The sequence below is a fragment of the Cynoglossus semilaevis genome, chromosome 15 (assembly GCF_000523025.1).
Source record: "Cynoglossus semilaevis isolate Cse_v1.0 chromosome 15, Cse_v1.0, whole genome shotgun sequence".
NCBI lineage: Eukaryota > Metazoa > Chordata > Actinopteri > Pleuronectiformes > Cynoglossidae > Cynoglossus > Cynoglossus semilaevis.
In genome coordinates, this window is record NC_024321.1 from 18419336 (window position 1) to 18432478 (window position 13143).

The following is a 13143-nucleotide window of genomic DNA, read 5'->3' on the forward strand; positions in this document are numbered from 1 at the left end:
TATAGACCAATACTTTATAATGGAAAAATACATCCTAATGTTTGTTTTCCATACGTTTATATAGAAAAGGTCAAAAAGTCGGTTTTGTTTTTTGGAGCAGACTGAGAAGCAGATTGTGATCTGGTGTCAAAGGTCATCCTCCGGAAATCGCTGATGGAAACACCACTTGTCTAAATGCACCCTGGGAACTCACCTGTTGACCTGTTGTTGTTCCAGTTGTACCAGGAGGCCAAGGACTGGTGGCTGTTTGGTTTCTACTTCTGCTTCCCTCTGGCCTGTACGGCCGTCTTCTACACACTCATGTCCTGTGAGATGCTCAGTCGCAAAAAAGTCATGCGCGTTGCACTCAACGACCACATGAAACAGGTAAAACAGTTCAGGTGCGCTCCTCTGAAGTCGTGTGATCACATGACTTTTTAGACTTGAGGTCTCAACAACCATGACTTTTTAGACTTGAGGTCTCAACGACTTTTTGTTCTTCTTGGTTTTTTTTTTTGGTTTTGTTTTTAGCGCAGGGAAGTGGCCAAGACTGTTTTCTGCTTGGTGTTGATCTTTGCCCTCTGCTGGCTGCCCCTGCACCTCAGCCGCATTCTGAAGAAGACAGTCTATGACCCCACTGACCCGAATCGCTGTGAGCTGCTCAGGTAAGTACTTAGATACTTGGGAGGTCGGGGGGGACGAGGGAGGGGGCAGGATTTACTGCAACGGTCATGAGAACGTATTGTTCTCCACTCAGTGACTTCCTGTGATCTTTACAGTAATCTCTGTTAAACTTTGTCCCGTTTACCGCCAGCTTCCTGTTAGTGATGGATTACATCGGCATCAACATGGCCTCCCTGAACTCCTGCATTAACCCTATCGCCCTCTATTTCGTCAGCCAGAAGTTCAAAAACTGCTTCAAGGTGAGAAAATGAGTTGCTGTAAAATAAACGCTTCACAGGACGTACGTGTAGCTACAGCACCTGAAGCTAACTGGGTTAGCTCTAACGTAGCCTCGGGAAAAAAATCCTGTTTATTATTCCACTAAAATGTTACAATTTCAACGATACGTCGATACAAAGACGCCGATTGTCCGAGAAACGAGACACATCTCAGGCGTCGGAATAGCATCGCCACATACATGTCCATCAAAAGTGCAGAAAATGTTGGCCACATAATGACTGGGTACTTAATGGTCTCGTCTTACAGCTGTGGTTCCCAAAGTAGGGGACAGGCACCCTGTAGAGGACACAAAGTAATTGCCACAAAATACAGTGAGAAATTGAAGTTGACTTTCATTAGGTTTTTATAACCGTAGCCATGAATGTATAAGAACTTTCAAAGATAATTTAGCACATTTACTGCCATCTAGTGGAACGTGGTGATAGAGTCGCAGAGTTTTCACCGTCCGTAAACATCGTCACTTCAACATAAACATCAATTTCTACGCAGCTTATTTGCGGCAGTCGAGCAAATTCCCATCTATCCATTGTGTTTCACCGACAGCTGTGATTGGCTACAGTTCGTCCCCTTTTTCACACACGTGAAGTCCATGGACTGAAACGACCGTCACGTGCACTTCATCTAAGTCTGTGTGTTTCCACAGTCCTGTCTGTGCTGCTGGTGCTACAGACGCTCTCCTCTGGACGAACGAGGCTCAGGAGACCACTGGAAGGGCTCCTGTCACGGTAACGGCCTGGACAGTTCCAGCACCCGCTCCAGTCAGAAATACACCAGCTCCTCGTAAACAAACACACACGCACACACGCACATACAGACACACACATACCAACACTGTGGCCGTCGCACCTCTGCTGCCAAACCAATGAAAACGCATCATTGCTGCTGATAAGAGGGAAAAGGAGGCGTGACAGAAGGGTCAGAGGTCACACCTACAGGACCTACAACAGACTGACTGAATGACTCACACACACACACTTACACTAACACTAACCAAAGCTGAACACACACACACACACACACTAACCAAAGCTGTAGAAATCTCCCAGGGCTGCACATGTTCACACTTTGCTATATTTCAACCGGGACCTTATGTTGATTATCGTGTCTTTTCCATCTGTGATCGTGGGAATCGACCTGTGTGATGTAACAGCTGAGCTACACTTACAGTAGAGAATGTTCATTCAAGCCTCATGTAAACATGTACAGCCCGTAGTTAGCTGCGGTCGGCGGTATATTCAGAGTATCTAGACTGACTTCCTGTATTGACGAGTACTAACTGTCCAAGCGTCATTACCTCACGGGGATGTGACAAACGACAAACCTCCGACACCGGGACCAAAACCAAATATTCAAAAACAGGCTGTCGCTGCTCAGAGTGACGTCATACCCGAGGTAACGTGCACCTCGCTGTCCGGTCTCAAGGGGAACGCGGAGCGTCCGAAGTCATCTGGAAGCACTTGGTGTTGCGAGCGGTGTGGAGGACAGATGTTGTCCTTGAACGCTGTCAAACACCAGATGTCTCCCACGCTGGGACACAGAGGACGCTGACATCCAGAGACCTGGTGCAGTAGTACGTGGTCTTTGACTGCTCATCAGCAGAGCTTTATTATAGCTTTTATTTTTCTAAGAAAATGACACAGAACAGCTCTCCGACATGAGCTGTTCTTTTATTATCTCCGACGGTGTTTATCCTCACGGTCGACCTTTGCTTTTTATGATGTTGAGTTTTTCCGTTAACTACGCCACGAGTCCGAAGTTTATTTACTACACATTTAGAAATTATGGTTTTGTTTTGTTTTTTTTACTTCTGGATTTGTTTACTTGTAAATACCAAATGTTAAAGGCAGGTGTTTCACACCATTTATTCATTTAATACTGAGGTGAATCTGCTGCCACCTAGTAGAAGAGTATTTATTTGTTCTGTATTTTATGCTTTGACGAGCAAAGAAAAATTATATGCAATAAAATAAATAAATAATAGTTTTCAGCCCAATTAAGAGAAATTGGATAATTTTCCATCACCGAGTTGAAGGAATCAGGTCAGCCGCTGCTGCGGGAGATGATCAGTCACATGACCAGGACGTTTGCACATTGTGAACCTGTAATAAAAGCCTGTGCTCCGCTGCTCCTGTCTCTGTGTCTGCTCCTGGTCCTCCTTTCACCGCTGCTCTCACGTCGTTCCCTTTAATAGAATAAGTGCTGCACAGAACATCAAAGGGAGGAACCAGTGAATGTTAACGATAAAGATCGGATGCATGCGACTCCACTCTAACGGTCATTAGTTCCATGGTTCCAATAAAACTTGGACGTCACTGGAGTCGGAGCTGCACGACACGGGGGCACGGGAATTTAAAATGACTTCAAATGTAGGGACAAACATTAATAGTGATTTATTAGAATTGTTATTGTAATTAATCACAATTAGTTAAATAAATAGATCTATAGAACTGTATTAATATCAACATTCACAGATTTCCCGCTGACCCCAGCCTTCAGCCCACAGGTGACCGACTGTGAAAATTAAACAGTTCTGTCAGCGGAACAAAGACGACACGTCAGCTGCGGTCATCTTCAGCTGAGCTCCAGTCTGTTCTTCAGACCTGCGTGAACATCCAACAGACAGAAGGATGTGTTTAAGGCCGTCGTTATTTTCACTTGTCTCCTCTCATTTGGACCAACTCTCTTCTTGGCACTGAACTGATGTGCGTCACATTCCTCAGTACTACTGTACTTCACTACTTTACTCCACCTGTCTGCCAGCTGTGATTTCAACGGGCAGAACGTTTGGTTTGAATATCCTACAGGTGAAATATTAACATATGGAATATTTAATTGAATATCCTACAGGTGAAATATTAACGTATGGAATATTTAAACATAAATATAATGTCAGTAATATTTGTTTCGCTTTTTATTTAATAAAAAATCTGCATTTTTTTATGTCCAGGTTTTACAGGTTGTGACTGGTGACATGGCACATTTGGACTGGGTTCACTCTTCTATACATTAATTAATTCTTAAATTAACTAATTCGTTCTTGAATTAGTTTATTCCTTGTCATTCATAATTTAATTAATTAATTTCTCTTTTCCTGCATTTTTCAGAAGCCACTCCCGAGTCGACGACAGCTGAACTTGATTAAGGGTCTCAGTCAGGTACTTTATTTACGGCATCTTTGTTTAATATTTTTAATTTGAAGATTAATCGATCGGTGATTAATCTAACGTCTGCTTCCGAGGCAGGCATGGGTTCAATTCTCAGAGGAACCACATGTTTGATTCTTAATCCTTTTCTCATAAGTCACTTAATAAATGTGTCTTTTCTACAATGAGACAAAAATCTATATGTACTTTTATAACAAAAATCAAATACAGTTTTTCAACTTTGTTTTTTTTATTTGAAAATTGTTTCCCTAAATATAACATCTTAGAAAATAATGTACAGAACACAAAAAGATCACAACGTGAATCAACAGTCCAACAAAATACAAAAGAAAACTGTACAAAGATTCACCAGAACCTGACCCAGTCCAGGTTAGAGGAACTTTTTTATCAAGTCGCTCCACATTCTAATTAATCCATGGGCTGTTCCTGCTGCTCCTGCTGTTCCTTGAACTCATTAACTCTGACCTGGAACAACATGAAAAAAGTCTGGAGGTGAAACGACACGCAGAGTGTGACGCAAATTTCTCAGCAGAAACATATTTGTACTGCATGTTTATTTTTAATGGACGATTAACGGCGGGTGATAAAAACAGACAGGATTTTCCTTTGGTGGTTAATGAGAAAATGGAAAAAAAATAAATGTACGGTCAGAGCTCAGGCCCATGAACAGAGAGCAATTTAATGGTTAAGAAAATCATGGAGTCTGAATCTACTTTCTTTGACATCACTGCAGCAACGACACCTGACGTGCTGGAGTTGTGATTTACAGTTGGAAAATAATTCCGTCTCACCTGAAAGGTGTTGAGAACGTGTTGGCAAACGTCTGTCAGTTCATTCAGTCCCCTCCTCAGAGGCTCTGTGGCTGCGACCCCCCCTGAAACAGAGAACCTGTTCTTATCGTCACGTTCTACCATAATTATTCCAAAATAAAACATGGAAAATGTGCAGTAATTTTTATTTTTATTTATGTGAAAATTATTGTGTCCACCCCCCGAGAGAATTACTCTCCAGACGCAGTACGTCTAGTTTCAACTTGTCTAGTTTTCTCTCTCTTTCATGTGACGTGGTGGCTGTTATTTATTGGCACTAATTGCATTTCTCTCCCGACCAGACAAGTGGTCGTCGACCTCTGGTCCACAGAGGTCGACGACCACAGGCTGTGTGTGCATGTGTGTTCCTGAACATCTCCAAATGTTCTGTTTGTGTGCAGTTGAAGTAGAGCGGAGGCACCAGACTTTGATTAACGTCGTCGTAAGAGCGTCTGGAAACAGTGATTCTCCGCTGGCTCTGCACACAGATGCTCATGTAAGGGCATGGATGCAGCAGCCAGGGCGTCGCTCACCTCGGGTCTGAATACGAAAGTTAATCTTGCTCTCAGATGGGTGGGTGATGGTGTAGCCACAGAAGTCCACCTCCACACTGTCATGGAAAACAGGGGTTAGGTCACAAACTCATGAGCTCAGTGCTTTAGTAAACAGTAATTACATGCAGCTATTTATGATTTATTTGGCAAATAAAAAAAAAAGTAGGAGATACACAGAGACACACTGACTTCTTCATGATCATGTATCTGAGGGAGTTGCCCAGAGTGTGATCCTCATCATGCAGCACAAACGTCACACAGCCTTCATCCGCTCCATCAGCCTGGATCTGGAAAACAACAGTCAACAGATCATGATTAATTTTTTTTTCTTCTTTGGTCAATATTTACATTATCAGACGCGTGTAAATTCAATCAGGCCAAAAAATTGGGAATAGATTAAAATGAAAGAATGAAATATATTTTTTAAAAGTCCTTTTAATTCTTGAAATAAATAATCTTGCGAGGATACCGACTATAGAGCATTCAATAACTAACTATCTGGAGTAGTTATAGCGTTATACGTATCTACTGTATATCAATAGCGCCCCGGCGTGGTGGAATTGATTAGGACTGGACTGAGGGCGAAGCAAATAAAAGCAAATTTTCATTTTTAGCGTGAAATATTTCAACACAACACAACTGGCCGTTCGTGAGCAGCACAGAATATTCCCCGTTCACGATGAATGTACAATAATGAGATGTTGCTGTTTTCCCGAGCGGCAGAAGCGCCACACGTGACAACAGTAAACGATGTCTTTCTATCACTGTGGATCGGTCAATTCTATACAGACATCCTAATACTTTTAATAAAGCTTCCGATAGTGAATAAAAACACTCGGATCGTGAACTCCTTACCATTTCAAGCACTTGTTTCTTTTCGCTTTCTGCGGCCATGCTTACATCGCCTCTCACACTGTAAAAACACGTCGTGGAGTTGTGCCCTCAACAGTGTCTGACAGGCACGATGAAGAACGTTCAAATAAGAACTTGACAACGCTGTTGTATTCCATTTGCGTATTTCCAAAAATTAAGATTGAAAATTTACAAAAGCCTTTCTTTTGCGTATTTCCAAAAATTAAGATTGAGTGATTTTACAAAAGCCTTTCCCCCACTCTCCCTGAATTTGCAAAAGGTCGATCAGATGAATCCTATTTCAAAACTATTGCTTGCAGTTTTGTTTGTTCTATAAAACAAGTTTAAGGGAATTTTGATAAATACGGAAACCCTAAAGGGACACGGGGTTAAAAAATAAAAAACTTTACCAGTTGCAGTTTACTTATTATAGGTCATCTTTTAGGTTTAGTTTGTAGTTTTTGTTATGTTTAATTCTTGACTGAAGTTTGCTAATGTTTACCTATTAGACATTAACGAGGGCTAAACATACCACATGCGCCTATGAAGACGCCACCAAGTCACGTAATAATAACATGTGACGACAACTTTACGTATCCGGAAGTTGAGGATTGTAGTTCGATAGGCCAGGCATTTGAGCTAATAACAGGTTACTGGGTGTTATGACAAATACATTACCCAACAGGACAGTGAACTGCTTCCGGTCTGACACTCGTCTTATTTGCATTAAACAGAAGTCAGTCGGAAAAGATTATCTAGCCTGCTGAATGCTACAACGTCTGTAGATGTTGGGAAATACGACAAATGAGCGCCTATGAAAGACATACATCGAGGTATTTTATTTTATGTACATATTTTAATCTCCCGTGCGGCTACTCTGGAGTTGGTGAATATTTCCTGTGTCGATAAACAGCCATACCGAAATGACGCCTGTGCGTATTTTGAATTGGCTCGTGAAGTCGGTGTTGCTCTAACACCGTTTATTAGCAATTGCTTTTCTTCTTTTTTTCAAATTCCATGACCGCTTCATCCCGTGAAGAGGATTGACGCAGTGGGTTCGAAGCACTTAAAAATACAAAACGGATTTAAACGTGTTTACATTCGCAGTTTCTCATCCTCCACGTCTTTCTTTCTGCATCAGTAGCTCTTACTGTAAAATCGACTTTCTCTTTGCCACGGCGTGAACTGAAGGTCTGTGATCACCAGCCGCCCTACACATAAAATCTTCTAAATCTAGCAACATCGTCTCAAAACAATGGTCTACGCAACGCCAACACAGCAGAATGTGCAGCAGATCAGTGTGTTTCCGTTAACCTGTTATTTCAATACTATTATATGCAGCCTTAAAAGTAAACACCTTCTTTGTCATCATTTGGAGTTGTGCCGATCCGTTTAACCCCCCCCCGATTTGGAGTTGTGCCGATCCGTTTAACCTCCCTTCAAAAGCTTTGTACTGAATTTGTAAATTCAGGACAGGAAACGTTCTCTGATTACGCCTGTAAATTCAGGACAGGAAACGTTCTCTCAGTACGCCGTTGTTTTTTTGTTTTTTTTGGTTTGTTTTTTTAATGGCCGGTCTACCTGGCCTTGTATAAACATGCTATAGTTACTGTGTTGTAAAATTGTGTTGTTGTTTTTTTAAAAAAATCAACCTCCACAATATAATGTCAATAGTGGTTGGGTAATAATGCATTTCTGAAATACTACATCTGTTGTTCTCAAAATATGGTAGGCGTGCCCGTCGTAGCACATGGGTCCATCGTAGTTGGGTGTCTTCTTTATTGGGATGTTAAGTCAAAGAGTTCTAAGAACTTTATAAAATACTTAATTTGTGTAAAAAAAAATGGGTTGGGTTGGGACTTAGGACTCACCATATTTTATTTTTAAAAATCAGACACATTTGCAACAAAAAACATCTGTTTTCTTCATGCTGTTTTTTTTTTGTTAGTGGGTATTAGAGCTGAACGCCCCTCTACAGCCATGGCAATCCTGTTTGCTGTGGTGGCTCGAGGAACTACCATCCTGGCCAAGCATGCATGGTGCAGCGGGAATTTTCTGGAAGTGACCGAACAGATCTTGGCCAAAATACCGTCTGAGAACAACAAACTAACTTACAGCCACGGCAGGTAGGACTCACATTAACAACGTTTGAGAACTTTGTTTGAGAAGAAGTCAGTGCCACCCTGACGAGTTTCATATCAACACAGAACTAAGACTTCTACCTTCAGTGCTTCTGATTTTTTATTTTGTAGTATTCTTCATGCTGCCTCGTGTTTTTTTACTACGTAGAGGTTTGCTGTGTTGTCTTCATAATAATGTAGTTACTGTGGTGTTTGAGGGAAAAGGTTAAGAATAAAAGTAGCTCTGTTTCCATAACTTGGAGGGTTTTTTATTATTATTACTCAACACCAGTCACAAGCTTGTCATCACAAAATAGATTTCTCTTCTCAGATACAGAGATACCTTATTGTGACATGACGTCTTAAGACTTGGGGTCAGACTTTCACAAGATCCACGTTTCCTCATTCACATGTTGTTTCTGTAAAGAAGGAAGAGAAGATTACCAAAATAACTTACAACAATAACTTCAGTCAATCTTTGATAAGACAATAACAGTGTCCAGTAATAAAACATTTTCAGTTTTACACAGTTGATGGCAGTTCATTTTCTCTTTTGCTTTCACAGCTATCTCTTCCATTATATCTGCCACGACAGGATCATATACCTCTGTATCACTGATGATGTGAGTATCATGGGATATTGTTTTTGAAAAATCTGTTTTTGGACTGTCTGTTTTAGAAATATAGAGAAAAAGTGGGTTTTTTTCTATGTTTTCTTTATGATTTATCAAGGATAATGGTGATTAATTACAATCAAGAAGCTACCCTGTGATTAACCAGTTTCAAAAGTTTGTTTGACTTTTTTTTAAATAATGTTTTGTACAAGTTTAACTTTTCTTTGTTTAAGGACTTTGAGAGGTCCCGAGCCTTCAGCTTCCTGGGTGAAGTCAAGAAGCGTTTCCAGACGACCTATGGTTCCAGAGCACAAACCGCTCTGCCTTACGCCATGAACAGTGAGTTCTCCTCAGCGCTGGCAGCTCAGATGGTGAGTGGAGGCAAATGGGGCCGCGGCAACCTTCAAGTGTTTACATGTGTTCCATTTTTTTTCTTAGCTTTGTCGGACTTTATCTCTCTTTTTAGAAACACCACTCAGACCCCAGAGGATCAGACCGTCTTTCAGAAAGTCAGATTCAAGTGGATGACCTCAAAGGCATCATGGTCCGCAACATAGGTGAGTCAATTATTATATCATTTGTGTATTATCTATTGATTTCAATTTTTTAGCATTTGTTTTTAGCTTTTGCTGCCAAGTTATCTAATAAAAAGCATGACACTTTGTGTTATTTGTAAGGTTGCCATCTCTGATTATTAAGTTGTATTTTGTAAGGACTATCTTAACATGAGTTGCCGTGTTTTTTTGTTTTTTTTTACAGATTTGGTGGCTCAGAGGGGGGAGAAGCTGGAGCTGCTGATTGATAAGACAGAAAACCTGGTGGATTCTGTGAGTTTTCTGTACAGCAGCGTTCTGGCCATGTTAGATACTCTCTGTTTACTACCAATGACATTTCCTCTCTGTCACCTTTCAGTCGGTGACATTTAAGACCACGAGTCGTAATCTCGCACGGGCCATGTGTATGAAGAACCTCAAGCTGACCTTGGTAATTGTGCTGGTGTGCCTGGTGAGTACAGGAGGCTAATAATTGCCATAATTAAAAGACGTGCTGACAAGATGTGTTAACAGATTTGTTACCTTTTTAAACAAAGTTAATTTCCTCCCCTGCTCTTTACTCTTCTAGGTTGTCATTTACGCCATCGTGTCTGCTGCCTGTGGCGGCCTCAGCTGGCCAAGTTGTGTTCACTGAGAGAAGCAACGAGAACTAAAAATGAGGGAACTGGGGGTGAACGGGACGAGGGTCTGTTCAACTCTGTCTGCCAATGGACACATAAGGAAACACAGCGTTCTTTGCTTTAACCCCTGCAGCATCGACACCCCCGCACCAGAAGACATGTGCTGCTGTTGCTCTCTCTCTCTCTCTCTTTGTCTCTCTCTCGTCCTCTGCTTGTCAGTGTGCACATTAACTTGCCTGTTGGAGAGGAAGTCAAACCACATATTCACACTAATGAACAGCAGCTCTGTGGCCAAAAATCAATGTCAAACTCTTTCATTTTTGGAGTCCGTCGCTCGTACGCGGAGTTGTGTCAAACATCAGTTCGTGTTACTTTTCTCGTAAGTGTGTATTTGAATGCGTTAATGCGTTCAGACTGATGTCAGAGTGATCAGCAATGATTAATGGACCTGCAAATTAAAGTAGCATCTGATTCTGTCGTCCGCCGAGGATCCTAGTAACGTGGCATCAACACCTTTTTTGTGAAAACGATGAATGCAGTGTGTGTATTTCCTATTTTACTTTTTACCGTGAAAGCACAGCTGTTTCTACTAAATGTAAGTAGAAAATTAAGCAGGATTATAAAATCATCCATTCGACTTATAGTATTTACATCCTCGTTGATTTGATTTGAACTGTTTCTTGACAGCTCAGTTACCTCGGCTAGCCTTCCCATACGCCATTTCTGTTAACACAGTGCACTTTTACATTGTACATAATTTGTTTCCCAGTTTATAATCATGTAATTATTTAATTATTGTACATTCAGATTTGAAATAATAAACCGTAGATGGTATTGGTTGGTTGTCCCTGCAGTTTCTTCTCCTTGTGTAAAATGCCAGGCTGATGGAGGCAAATATGGAATTATTCAAAACCACAATGGAGGCAAATTGTGTGCAACATTTATTTTTGCAAACCAGTAATTTCACCAACAGCTGTAGTAATGTACACTGTCTTCCAAAAGACTTAATAAAATATCGACATTTAATTCTGCGTTCCGTGGTGTTTTGGGATGACCGGAAGTAACCCAATTTAATATATTTAAAAAAAACACTCATATATACAGTAAATGTTCGGTTAGCAAGTTTTAATGTGCTGAACTAATGGTCATCCAAATAATGTAATGGATTAAATTATATTATTGCACAAATATTTGCTAATGACGAACGGCAAAAAATATGATACCGGAGCTAGTTAGCATTTCACGATTACACAAAAATGATTGGAATAAAAAATATTTAATTTATTTTAATTGTCTACGGTCATGGTTTTAAATGATATTAGGGTAAAGTGCGTGCTTTATCAAGTGAGGAGGAAAGAATTAGACTTTTTGTCGATCCACAAAAGCTTCTTTTTTTTTTTTTCACTGTGAATTCGAAAACCAACCACAGGTGACTAACGGCTCATCAGCGACCGCTTCGCTGCTGCTCGCTCCCGGGGCACGCTATCAAAAGCCACCTGTGCGATATTTCTAACAAAAGCTCGGAATCATCGGCTGGTGGTAGGAATTTAAAGTTAAAGTTTCACTTTTTTTTAACATTTTACTCGTCTGCTCAACTTGTAAGCACGTGTTGAGACCACGACAATATGTCGCCGTTGTTTAATTAATGTTAGCTTTAAAACGACGTGCTAATCCCTTGCTGTCAACGGCGGCCTGCTGTGGCCCATGTCGTCTGTTGTCATTGTGCCGGGGTTAAAGTTTGAACTAGAAAGAAGTTTGTTGTTATGTAATGGTAAGAGAGCAACGGCTTCACTGAAATAATAAAAATAGCTTAATTAAAAAAAAAACAATAATTTTCTTTCCGTTACAGGAGCGGGAACAATACGATGTTCAGAACCATTAGCACCACATCTTAAAACAACATATTTGCTAAACTAGTGAAGTTTGATAAGAAAAAACTGTTTCAGTTTCCCTCTCGAGCAAACAAAACAAAAAAAGAAAAAAGATTTCCAATATAAGTATAAAAACCCAACGTAGAAATAATCATATATTTTTAATTATCAGTCCTAACCTTCCATTTATGTTGTTAACAGTAGCTATATGTATGCTAAGCTACATACGTACATTTAAAGGAATAAACAAATTTTCCAAAAATGAAATATATCTTACTTACTTGAAAGGGTTTTTTTTTATCCGCAATTGCAGATGAGTACAGACAGATATGATTAGTAAAATTACAATTTTCTTGCCTGTTAATTTTTTTTTCATATTAAACGTAAGAAACCATTTACAATGGTAAACATATGCAATCGTTATTTTCAACAGTCTTTCTATGGTTTAAAGTTGTTGTAAAATCCTGTTTAAACCACTTATGGACTTCCTCCAGTATTTTCTTAGCTATTTGTAGCAGTATCCTATGTTTACTCTACATCTAATTATAAACCAGAGTGGACCAGAGGTCTGACTATGTATGGGACGGTGTAAGTCATAAAGTAAGTGGGTGATTTCACCAGTGAAAGGTAAAACACTCTCATTCATATACATGCATTTAAACACATATAAAATTTCATTAAAAATGTGAAAGGTAAAACACTCTCATTCATATATGTGCATTTAAACACATACAATTTCATTAAACATTTTTTTTCTGTTGCACATGTTGAATGGGACGGAGACAGTTTTTCTGACTGTAATTCATGTAACTGGCTCTTTAGTTTTTGTCCCTTTTGTGTTTGTCAGAGGACACTTTGTCCTTCTGGTATGCAGTCCAGATACTCTCAGACTGACCTGATGGCCTGATGAAAAGTATTGGCCAACTATGTGCTTGTTCTTTTGATGCTTGTCTCTCATACTGATGAATAACCACTGTGTGATACTGACATACACAGTCCCCAACACAGTGGCAAGATGAAACGCCACTTTCTGGTTGTCTGTG

The 13143-nt window shown here is 40.2% G+C and overlaps 4 protein-coding genes across 4 annotated transcripts in view; 3 read left to right on the plus strand and 1 right to left on the minus strand.

Moving 5' to 3' along the window:
- Positions 1-1881, plus strand: part of LOC103391315 (endothelin receptor type B-like) — an 11565-nt gene extending 9684 nt beyond the window's left edge. The window contains exons 6-9 of the mRNA XM_008327536.3: positions 217-366; positions 511-644; positions 794-902; positions 1586-1881. Coding sequence (XP_008325758.1) covers positions 217-366; positions 511-644; positions 794-902; positions 1586-1726 — 534 coding nt within the window. The 3' untranslated portion in view covers positions 1727-1881. The remainder of the gene's footprint in view (positions 1-216; positions 367-510; positions 645-793; positions 903-1585) is intronic.
- Positions 1882-4313: 2432 nt separating this feature from the next.
- polr1d (RNA polymerase I and III subunit D) lies at positions 4314-6476 on the minus strand. The gene is made up of 5 exons (XM_008327535.3): positions 6325-6476; positions 5659-5756; positions 5449-5525; positions 4898-4980; positions 4314-4571 (listed from the first exon to the last, which is right to left on the minus strand). Exons 1-5 carry the CDS (start codon positions 6361-6363, stop codon positions 4515-4517), a joined length of 354 nt encoding a protein of 117 aa, XP_008325757.1. The 5' UTR covers positions 6364-6476; the 3' UTR covers positions 4314-4514.
- Positions 6477-6995: 519 nt separating this feature from the next.
- sybl1 (synaptobrevin-like 1) lies at positions 6996-11255 on the plus strand. Its single transcript, XM_008327534.3, has 8 exons — positions 6996-7154; positions 8270-8447; positions 9007-9064; positions 9289-9426; positions 9522-9612; positions 9815-9882; positions 9968-10060; positions 10178-11255. The coding sequence occupies exons 1-8, from the start codon at positions 7136-7138 to the stop codon at positions 10241-10243; spliced, it is 711 nt and encodes a 236-aa protein (XP_008325756.1). The 5' UTR covers positions 6996-7135; the 3' UTR covers positions 10244-11255.
- A 387-nt stretch (positions 11256-11642) lies between these two features.
- The window catches only part of mtus1a (microtubule associated tumor suppressor 1a), an 18649-nt gene continuing 17148 nt past the window's right edge, over positions 11643-13143 (plus strand). Inside the window, exon 1 of the mRNA XM_025063373.1 lies at positions 11643-11768. The gene's annotated coding sequence lies outside the window, so the exon portion shown is untranslated. The remainder of the gene's footprint in view (positions 11769-13143) is intronic.